Source organism: Amyelois transitella, chromosome 21 (assembly GCF_032362555.1).
Source record: "Amyelois transitella isolate CPQ chromosome 21, ilAmyTran1.1, whole genome shotgun sequence".
Lineage (NCBI taxonomy): Eukaryota > Metazoa > Arthropoda > Insecta > Lepidoptera > Pyralidae > Amyelois > Amyelois transitella.
In genome coordinates, this window is record NC_083524.1 from 4,194,224 (window position 1) to 4,206,304 (window position 12,081).

A 12,081-nucleotide genomic window follows, 5' to 3' on the forward strand; every position below is an offset into this window, starting at 1 on the left:
CCGTAACAATTAAACGCTTAGATCTCTCGTCTCGTACTTAATTTGTTTTGAACAGTTGAGGACATAAATTTATATTTAGCAACCGCAGACTTGAAAGTTGATGAGTTTTAATTGCTCGTGAGAATGAGAAGAAATTTATTGGTCTGTGTAAAGAATTTAATACGTGCTGAAGTCAGTTTTTAAAAGTATATTAACAAGCATGTAATAATATAAACTTGGTTTGGTTGTTGTCTTTTGGTTCGATCGAATCTCGATCGATCTCGAATCGAGATTTAGCAAGACAAACAGCGGGGTTTTTTTTTAATTCAGATTGAGATAAAGAATGCACTTTAGTTTTTTCATTACTACTAATCATTCGGATATAAAAATAACCAATTAAGATTTTGCCGTGAGTACAATTTTCGTTGGTTAACATGGCCCATGATATAAATTATGTAATAAATTGTCAAAAGGGAGAGACAGTTTTCTATGAGCTTAACTTTCCCAATTAATGAGACTTGGAGTGGTACAAAGATAAACATTAGTTTTCTGTCACGCTCACCTGACTGGACACGATATTTCAACTCCGTGTCCTGTCTCCTGGCACCGAATTGCCAACGTCACGCGATCTTTTGACCTGATAACCAACATAGGGCTTGTTTACATTGATGCTAATATAAATTACTAATGGGTAGAATAATAGTTCCCGGTACTTTAGAACAGGACCAATCTTGGCAAGTCTTCATGTAAAAACCTGACTTACATTCAGGATCATAGCTTTGCTGATCATGAGAGGATCAGGAGGAAGAAGAATCCTAGAAAAGCTATCAATAGAAGTACCTACAATGGGCAGTATTACTCTAATAGTAATACCGCCCATTGTAGGTCTGTGTAATAAATTTTGGCATTTGTGTTTGTATACGAGCCCTTATAATTGTCACGTGATGTAAGAAATTACTTTTTTGCACGCAAATTGTATTACGTGAATGGTGTTTATTGTTTCACGAACATGGTACTAATTATTTGTTAATTAGTTACCTTATATTTTTAGATCTGCAATATTTTTAAATTTTATTGTCAGAGGTTTTTTTGCGGTAAAATTACAACAAGTGCATCACACTTTTAAAGTCTGTTACCTTAACAATTAAAGTGCTATTCACACAATTCACATTGAATTAGTACAAAGGTAACGTTTTTCAATTGTCTAAGAAGCAAGCCCAAACAGTGAACATGCAATAATCTTATAGTTTAAAACAATTAATCATCTTAAACAATGGAAACACTTGCTCGTTAAACAAAGAAAAGACTATAAACAGGTCGTGGGAACTAACAAACACACACACATAAATTCCCATATGGCTGGTGCCAACTCTTTGAGATTATTTCGGTCCTGTCTTTATTAACTTGTGTCTGCCATTTTCAAATTTTCATTGTTCGTTTTTTTTTCTAACCGTATTAATTTATGAATAAGTTCATAGTTATTGCAAGAAAGAAAAGAGGTCGGGTCTTGTCACTTTTTTGCATCAGTTATATCCGATATCTGAGGTCACATCTAGTAATTGGTCTTTCTTCCGGCCTATGTAAAGCCACCTTTATTTTTCTTTTATTTTTAATGCTCCATGAATTTGTTTGTTAGTTTTTCAGGCTTCCAAATTTAAATTTTGAAGATATAAGTATTATACTTATGTCTTATTTCTACCTGTACCAATAAACCAACCGGGTGTTTATGGTAAGTATAAGTAGAAGCCCATAAAATTCTAAATCATTTTTCTATGCTTCTGTCCCGTCTCAATGAGGCCTTATGTGAAACCTTTCGGCTAGTTTCTCATCTTGTCAAATCATATGCTAGTGTTAATGGATTCATATGACATGTCGTCTATAACACTTGCCATGTTAGGCGTGTCAAGCTTAATCGTTGTTATCATGCGATCATAATTGTAATTTACGCCCTAGATTACACACCACGCCATGTGGAAGATGTGGGCAAACTTCGTCGCTAAGGAAATTAGGTGGCCAGTCGCTCCGCGCACGCGATCGACGACGTCCGATTGTCGATTCGATTGTAGTCTGTTATCGATAATCGGGTGTTTAGTGATTTGTGTTGTGATAGTGAGGTGAAGGTTAAGTGTTGTGCGTTTTGGTGGATATCCGTGTGATCCTTTTAATGTAAGTTTATTGCATTGTAGTTGTTATTAGATGTAGCTGCTATGTTTACGATTAGCCCTGTATTTTTTTTATAATATTGATTAATTTTTACAAAATTCACTATCTGTACCTCTAAACATTGAGGTTGCCTCTATAAACTAGTCTCGAATTCTACATTACAAAGACGAAAATATATTAAAAATAATGAAGGGAAAAAGTCACGCTATCGCGACCTCCTGATTTTTAGTTATATCACCTACATTTTCACTAGAATCTTGTCTCATTTAACTCCATTCTTACTAATATTAGTAGTACCATAGTTTTTTTTCGAATAACATGTATGAAGGAACCGAATACGTGGACAAGAGCTTGTGTAAAATATTTACAAACACGTGCGTTTTATTGAATATGCTTGTGCCAGATCTAAATACAAATCTTTGTATGAAGAATAAAAACAGAACGCATGTCAAGGGCCCCGTAACCCAATTCTTTGGTTTCGTAATTTCTCACGTGAGCTTATCTACTGGGTAACTAGTAGATAAAGCCTGGCTTATGACGAAAGTGCGTTTTATAGAATGTCAAACATGAATAATGGAGAGATGATCAAGAGGTAATTAAATTTCAGGCGTGTGTGACTGTCACCAATCAAAGAGTTGTCAGTCAAAAATTTTGTATAAATATTTTGTGATTCTGCGTTTGTTGTTTAAATTTGAGCTGTCGCTGTTGAAATAATACGTTAAGAGAAGTATACTCTACCAAAATGCCTGTTGTTGGCTTGCAGTATTCGTCCTTTTGTGCAGCGATTGAGATTCTGTATTAACTATGTACTTTAATTATCTGTAACTCCTTGTTGGATTACACCATTACAAGAAGTTTAGTTAAAATCTCACCCTCGATTAAATGTTGGTCAGATATTTACTATTCCTTTACGCTACGTACTCCTATTAGAAACCACGGAAATAGCCAACGAAATACCGCTTGGCGTACAGCCAGTACTGGATTCTAGTGGAAATAGTTTAGTCAGATTATGTTAGTCACCTCGTTTAGTGTTACTGACCACTTGTTTTGTTTTTGATCTGAGATCTGTGGGCGACTTATAAGAGTGGCGGAATAGGTGTTAAATATGTAGATATTTGTGTCAGTCATAGCTCACACGTACATATACATATAATCACGTCTTTATCCCTTACGAGGTCAGAGCCGACAGTCTCGCAAAGACTGAAAGGCCTCGATCAGCTCAAAGTATGTTGTCCTTGAAAGCTGAAAATATTTTTCACTATGTATTATGTTACGTCTTTATCCATTAAGGCCTTCAAACATTTACGGAAAAACAGAAGCGCACGTATAACCATTTGCAGTCTCTTAATACTAAAAGGCCACGTTCGGCTTGATGGTTCATCATTATCCTTTACTTTTGTCCTGTTTATGGCAATATTCTTAAAGTCAAGTCAAAGGCCATGTAATGTCGCCACTGCTGGTACACTATCTTTCCCTTACCAATCTATGGATCTAGGTACTGCGCTAGCCAGGGTCTCGTTAAGTTTTCAAACAGCTCGAGATCTTTGATCATCAATCCCATGTTGCAATAGTTACTTAACGATCGCAGATCAAACCACTGCGTCATAGGCTCAACTGTTGTTCATTCCGTCCATATTTTTGCCGGAAATTACAAACCATCCTGTGGGAATAAACAAATAATTCCATCGATGATTTCATGTTTTTAGGAATACATTAAAATTGTCGGTGTTGCATCACACTGTGGCATGCAAGACAGTGTAAATGTTTGCAGTTTATAACGAAACACTATCTATCGGGATAATATGGGTCAGTGTGTTGGGCTTGTTAATAATAGTTTTGTAATCTGTATTAGGTAATGGCGGCCTAATTATGTGGATACTCAAGTGATAGTTTCTATTCCTGCCGATGATTGTTTATGACGTTACGAACATCGGTTAAGAATCAAATTAATGTTGGTAACTAATGTAAGAGTTGTCGGTAGGTACCATGGCCTCAAGTAGGATTCCAACCTATGTATTAATCAAGCTTTGATACTGTATCACTTTATACTTAAAGAAAGGATTTATCATGATCAACTATTACGAAGTTTATTGTTAAGTTATTTTTAATATTGACTTTATCCGGCTGAGCCACTTGTCCCTATTAACTTCTATGAACCATTTAAGAAACAGTTGTACGAGTATGATAATATGAAGCGATGATGTCTTTAAAGTTTGAGGTCACTGCTGGAAAATAATTTCACAAGGCTGGTACGGGTATAGGTTCTGTTCTTCAGTGTATATAATAAGACAAATAAGATGTCTTTGTAATATTATAAATTCTTGTTTTATAAACGAAAAACCATTTGTAATTAATCTATGGTTGATTATATCATAAGATTAATTTCGAACTTGGTGGTCCATCATTTACACTTTTTGTTATTAGACAAAGATTTTATGTGTGATCTCGAATCTTCAAACAAGATAGCATTCAATCATATCAAATCTTCTATGGTCAATATATTCCACAGGGATCGATGTTGGCGCCATGTTAATGTGCGAGTCTTGAGCGTGACGGCGCGTACGCATCAATTTATATCAGACCCTTTGATGTACTTTGTTGAGGTTTCCCTTTACAGAAACGCTTTCATAGTCGTGAGTAATTGAGTTTTGTTTGTGGAAATAGATTTCCAGTTATTCATCATGTGTTGATAAGTTCGTAATTAATATATCATTAAACATTTATTTAGTCTCCGCTGAGATAGAAATAGTGTTGGTTCATTCGTTTGTTCCGTCTTATCGTACCGTCGTTCCAATTGTGGGATCGAAATATTCATATTACTTTTTTATCAGCTTTTGTTTTGAAAGTTGCCTTTCACAGGAATCCAGAAGATTATAAAATCTTGTTCTTTATTTATAGTCGAGTCATTTTCCACTTCTAAATTATCAAACAAATTTAATTATTGCTGACTAATTCTTTACTGTCATGGTGAAAACATCGTCAGTGATATGTTTTTGAATTTGTGTTTCTATTTTTCGCACAAAACTGAAAACTGGGCTAAGTTTTGTATTTCCATCAATTCCGATTTCCAATAAGAATACGCAAGTATAAAAAGGCACAACTCAATTTAAAAACCAGTAAATTGTACAGAATTGTCCATTGACCATTGTGTGGCCGGCTGCGACCAATTTACCCCTCATCCGTAGGCTGTGTGCAATCGTCGCTATAGTCGCGATACTTGAGCCTCGCACGAGGCGTAAGTGATTAAAGGGTAGCGTTTTACTAACCAGTTATCCCGTTAATTCTTTAACACTTGCGCTATATAAGCGCTAGTGACTTCTTATATGTATAAGGTGAAACCTTGTATTCTATATTGATGAACAAGCTGTTACCCGAGACTTTGTTTGCGTGAAAAAAAAGAAAAACGATATTTCTTAACAGGACTACTCGACAGAAACAGTAATATTGTGATTATATGATGATGTTATTCCAATGTTTAAGCTATATTATAGGATCTGTTTGAATTAAGTATGTCTTCTGTAGATATGGCTGAGAGCTGAAAGTCGTTATCAATCACCATTAACTGTTCTCAAAAAGGCAGTACAAGAAAAAACAACTTTGTTTAACTTTATTTTCACTTATTCTTGTTAGTATTTCCTTATTTTTTCACGCAACCTCCACAAAGCATTTGTTCTGGTAGCGTTCTCCGAGGCGCCCTGGGTCCGCCTCTTAGAGACTGGTTTCTTATTTATTGTTTGTATGACTTGCAACAATTTGTTTTTGAAACGCTACGCTCATTTTTTGGGACATACTTGAATGTTATCCTCGCCTTCATTCAAATTTCCTATTACTCAATTGCAGGCACTTATCTCGCTTCTGCGATGACAAGATGAGCCCCAAAAATAGAATTTGTTCGTAGGAAACATCCATTAGATGATTTGAATTATTCGATATGCACTTAATTCAATTTAGTCTCAATACCTATAAAATATAATTGTGTTTGATAAAAACAAACCTATGATGTTATAGGAATATGATAGTCGCAAATTATTAATTTACTAGTATACCTACAATTTGTCTGGTTTATTCATTATAAATCATATTAAAGCTTGACCAGGAATATTATAGCGGGCCTATAAAAATATTGTGTGGACATCATTACTCAAACAATTAAATATAAGTAGCGCCTTCATTGACAGGTTTGCTATATATCTGGTCAAGGTTTAGTTGCAATCACATCTATATCGCAAATGTGCGTGGCTTTTTAGTCTTGAAAGACAATGTTTTGCCGTATGGCAAGCATTTCAATAGTAAAAGAAATTCTAAAAATACTTCTAGTAAAAATACTTCCTCCCGCCCTATTACCTTCTTTAGTGAGACTATTGTCTTATAGGTATATTATAAAAACTAACTTAGCGTCCTCCTGGCGTTAGACTAGGTTACTTTCATACCTGTCGGGAGAGGAGCCCGAGGTGCGCCTGTCCTGGACTGCATAAGTAAGATTTTTTGCGAAGCGACTCCTGTCTGGTCTCTTCCTCAGTCTCCTTTATACCTTATCGTATTCAGATATATTAGAGTATTTTTTCGATCGATATTAAATATAATATATTTTTGCAGCCTACGCCTCCCAAGAAACCTCCCCGAAGAAACCTGTCGGTATCCCCAACCCACGCCAATTCCCCGTCTTCCGGGTACAGCTATGAGCTAAGGCCCCACGCTAGAAGTCAGGACGACTTGGATGATATACAGGTAAACAATCCACGGAGACAAGAACGAAGTTATGTTAAAATTGTTATTTGGATTCTTAAATATGGAAGTATTGATGATATATGAATAATGAATTATATTAGAAATTAGGTACGTAATAAGTAAAGAACAGAAAAGAGTACGCGTAATAGATATTCTCGATTGACCTCTGACCCAACTGCGCATTAAGGAGATATTTTGATTGTGGCTTCTGACGCTGCCAGAGGTTTTGCATGCTTCTGGGAATATGTTGTTGATAAGCACTGAATGTTTAAGGAGAAAAATACTTGTATAGTATTCTTTATTCTTTTAGGTATTAACGAACATGGTTTTTCATAAATAAATGCCAGTAAGCATTAGATATGACTATTTCAGTAGTGAGACTATCCCAACAGTTTCTAAGTATTCCACAAATCTTGTAGTCTCCGCTATATGCTATTATTAACATCGCGCTTTAATTGTTACAGGGTGCTAAACACTACCTCAAACACGGTCGTTCCGTCGATCAGTATGTGGACGGTAAACTCTCGTACGTCGATTACGAAGACCACCCCTCTCCCAGAATAGCCCCCGTTCCCAACCCTAGACCCAGCCTCAAAAACCGTACCCAACCCGTCGCCATCACGGCTATGTACGAAAATGTCGTTATAAAAGAACAAAATCCACGAAGGAAATTAAGAAGAAACAACTTCGGCCCCCAAAACGAGGGTAGTGATAAAATGAACGATAACAGAGTGAGAAAGTACTCTCACCAAGAAAGGTCTTCCTTAGAAAGTTTATTAGACGATATATCGATGAATAGTCCGAGTGATGGTGAACGGTATTACGATGGACATAAGGCTGATATTCCGTTATCGCCGACGCACTATGACCAGCCTCCGACGCCGGACCACCCCCCACCTTCGGCCAGACAAGCAGAGAACAGCATACACGAAAGGATCAGACCGCTAAGTCAGGTTAGTCCTGATTGATAATGTAGTGTAGTGACTGCACGCTAAGACTCAATTTTGTGTGTAGGTTGATGATAAAACTTTACTCCTTTTGGAATGAAGCACTGAATTGTAAAATATATCTGTTAAGCCTATTTAGCCTCACACTGTAGTTTTGCACCTCAATTCTGTATGCTGAATATACTATTTCTAGGTATCATTTATCTACCTACTTACTAAAAATTTACTTTGGTTTCGTAAATGTATCTTTCGGTTATTTTTTTCACTTTTTATTTGTTAAACATTTGCATAACTTCCAAAATAATAATGCATCAGATAGTTGTTGATAAATTCGTTTTTCAAATTAGAGGTTTGTTTTATTTTAAAAATGTCGAATTTCTGGTTTCCGTTTGCATGGCATGCCAAATAAATTTTTATTATAATTTGCAATCAAATATTTTTTAAAACATTTCAGCTTATAATGGAGGTTGTAGAAGAAATAAGAATTAGAAAAAAATCGCAGGGTGATATAACAAGTAGTTGATGGAATTTATTCTTAAAAATATTATAATATTTGTAAGACTAGTCTTAACTTGTGGTGCTCTGAAGTTGTGGTTATTCAGAAAAGTATATTGTTAATACATATAATTGAAGAGCATATGCATATAATTTTAATATTCCATAAGGTGCTAATATATGTTTTATTTCTAAATTATAGTCATTATACCGGTGAAAAAGGAGCATTTTCAGGTATATTTGCTGTTATTATCAAGGTCTACTACACATTACCGTAATCTACTTAAGTTTTACGTTATTTTTGATTTGATTTTAATTTTTTTCTTATCGTATTACCACATGACAGTATATTTGTAATGTAAAAATTAATTTTATTTAGGTTGTAAGAAATAAAAATGAAGTATACATATTATATTAGTCAATGACTTAATTTTTGAAGTTATAAAGTAGACTGAAGAATTGTAAAAAATGCGTTCCATTTAAAATTGGTTTCCTTTATATATTATTTTGATTATTTTAGATTAATTTCTGTATTATTTCAAGTTTTTTTAGTTAAGTTACGTAAATAAATTTCCTTGTAATGTGAACAATTTATTTTTGTTTTATTTTTTGTTAACAACTTTGGTTTTATAATTTTTTGAAAGAGGTTAACCAGAAATATAGCTGATCTCGCTCTATTGCGGTTTAAAAAGTGAATTAAAAATATTAAACTGACAATAATTGTAAAAAAAAAATTAAGCAACACTATTACAAATAAACAGTAACTCTATTCAATCAAAAATATACATATAATCACCAAATTCAAATCACCTCACTCAATATGGAATAACTGTTTTGTTTTAAGGTTTTGTGTTAAGAAACGCAGAACTAGTGTCGTTATGGATAGGTCTGCTAGGTTTCTGCTCGAGTCTCACTTAAAATATCGGCTCCACAAAAATAAATGTATGCATCTGATGATCACATAAGTAAAAGAAGGTAAGTTTATTGGTATACTTCTGAAGTTCTTAGTAAAGAGTTCGTCGTGCTTAGTAAACTTTCAAAGAGAATTACTAGGAACAATTACAAAACCGACAGTATATGTATATGTATGTATGTATATAAAGGGTTATCGCTAATTATAATATTTTTATATGGAAAATGAACCGTTGGTGGTCGAATCGGAACGATGCCCGGTTAAAATGTGTATCGCGTAAGGCACAGGTTCAAATCCAACCTTGGCTATGTACCAAAGACTATTTTCAAATTTGTGTAATAAGAAACTTACCGATGCTATTACGGCGAGGGAAAACATATCCTGCACGTTCACATCCATTACCAAGGTGCAGGGGAAAAGCAAAGGTTGCGGAGACAGGAGTAGCTTCGTACCTAACTCGCTAGATCCAGGATCCATGATTAAGGGCATCACTCCCGGAGTGGTGATAATACAACTAGGACTATTACGAGAAGGTAGAAGATGGAAAATTGATCATTACCCAGTAAAAAAAATCGAGAGCCCACCTTTTTAATACAGGAACTGAACTGAATACTTAGGAGGATGATCTTCTAGCGTTTATTCCGTTTGTCATCTTGGAGTTCGACTTTGTCTGTCTTTCGCGTATACCACAACTCCAATATGCTTATAAGAAACACTGAAAGGATTTAGCTGATAAAATAAAAAGAAATACCTACTTTTGCGATAGGTACATACCAAAGTGAATTCACAAAACTAGTCGCACAAAGAATAGAATTTGGTGTTAAGGTTCCTGGGGATACCATCAGAGTGGATTCTCTTAAGATTCGCGAGAAAGGAATATAAGTAATAAAGTTTTGTAGGGAAATTATAGCATAAATAGATCCCGACTTCCCATAAGCGTGAAGCCTAGACTAATATCTATTCTTCTTTCTCTCGTTCGCAATTTTTCATCGATCTACATGTTTACTAAATGGCTTATATAACCGAAACGACAGCAATATCAGAAATAAAACTACACTCACGTAACATACAGGTACCTATGTAGTTTCAAAGGCCCTGCATTATTATATGCGTTAAACATAGATTCTACAGACATTTTGGTGTATAATTTTAGGGTCATATAAGATCAGTTGTCTGTCTGTATAAAAAAAACTGTTTTTTTTTTCATTAGGAATATGTTCTCACAACATCACCAATAAAAAAAAAATCTAAAAAACTACTTACATAGTAACCATCGAAAATTTATCATTCGTCCTTAATTAGTTCTTTTATTTTGGCTTTACAACTTTTATTTATTTGTCACTACTAACGGCCTATTCGGGGAGGCGATTTTATTTTACTATCATATCATTCATATCGTATAATATTGCAATTAATGTGATCTATAGAAAGCTGGCTAGGAACTGACGGAGCAAGCGGCAGATTTACGCTGGCCATTTCAACGCCTACAAAATCTTTAGAGCAATGAAATACTTGTCTTTCGATTTGCTTTCAACTCATAAGCTAAGGTTAATGGCTGATGTGTAATGGAGAAGGACGTGCACAATATGGCACAGATACAAAATACGAAAAATTTAATGAATAAAATGCGTGTGTGGGAAACCACAACTTTTTCACCCATTAATTAAATAACTTTAAACTAAATCGAAACGAACACGCCTTGTAAAATAATCAAGGGCCTTGTAAGGGCACAGCGCGTGTCAGCGAACATTCCTCACGTTTTCTTACGGCAACACGGCTTCGTAATTAAGCATTTCAAACACGTGCTTATATGGCGAAAACAAATAAGATTTTTAATAAGGTATAGAATCTGATAAGATAAATTTTGTTGATAGTAGTTTTGATAACTCACACACTGAGTGCAAAACGCATATGTTGGTATTAGAATTGTAGAGCTGTGTTAATGTTACGTTTGGGTTTTGCATAAGAAAACTGACTAGACTGTCAGTATTTAATATAGGCGAGTTTTAAGTAGGTATCTACATAATATTCAACCAAAAATCTATATGTATTTGTCTGTCAAAACTATGCTCAGTTATCATTAAAGAATCTTCACCGCAAAACTACTAGAAAAGCTGTTCCGTGTCACAATAAATTGGTTTTGGATTAGTTTGCTACTATTTGAAGACTTCTTTACGAAGAAAGGAGGGCTCGAACGAAACCCCCTGACTAGCAGCAATAGTTACCACGACAGCTATCGCGTATGCAATGGCTTGACAGGTAAGGATCTGTAGAGAAAATATTGTATCAGCCAAATCAATTACTTATAATTAAGTCGATACTCTTAGGCGTAATCTACTTAGTGGTCCGGCCCCCCTACCACATACATATGTCCTGTGTTCGATCCTGAGGTCTTGGGTCTTGGATTTTTATCTACTTGTGTAAGTATTTAAGTATTAAATATTATAGAACTTTTATCCTAATCTTCCTTTTGGCAGTTAAGTTAAACCTATAATAGCTTTCTCATAATCGAATTTAATAGTTAGTAAAAACCATCGGCCCAGTTTAAAAATAAATAGGCCGTAGACGAAAGTAATGGGGTATCAAACAAAATAGACACGTTTATTAGTTCAATTAAAACATCGAAACCCAGCCATGTGTTTGCCCTTTTTATAGGATTCAGATTGTGTGATAGATATATCTATATAAATAATAATATGATGCTTGATCGTCTTGGAAACAAAAAAAATTAAACTTGATATTAGGCTTTTCCATATTGCTCCAAGTATATTTTTGCTGGTCGATTATTCAGTACCTACACATTTAATAACTGAATTAAAGAAAGGAGTCTTAAAGTTCTGGGAAATAGCGATAATT

General features: G+C 34.7%; 1 protein-coding gene across 3 annotated transcripts in view; it reads left to right on the plus strand.

The window, feature by feature from the left end:
• LOC106140771 (uncharacterized) overlaps nt 1–8,904 on the plus strand; it is a 41,584-nt gene extending 32,680 nt beyond the window's left edge. For all 3 annotated transcript variants that reach the window (XM_060950304.1, XM_060950305.1, XM_060950303.1), the window contains exons 9-11: nt 6,739–6,870; nt 7,335–7,823; nt 8,272–8,904. In XM_060950304.1, coding sequence (XP_060806287.1) covers nt 6,739–6,870; nt 7,335–7,823; nt 8,272–8,340 — 690 coding nt within the window. In that variant the 3' untranslated portion in view covers nt 8,341–8,904. The remainder of the gene's footprint in view (nt 1–6,738; nt 6,871–7,334; nt 7,824–8,271) is intronic.
• Nucleotides 8,905–12,081: the final 3,177 nt, after the last annotated feature.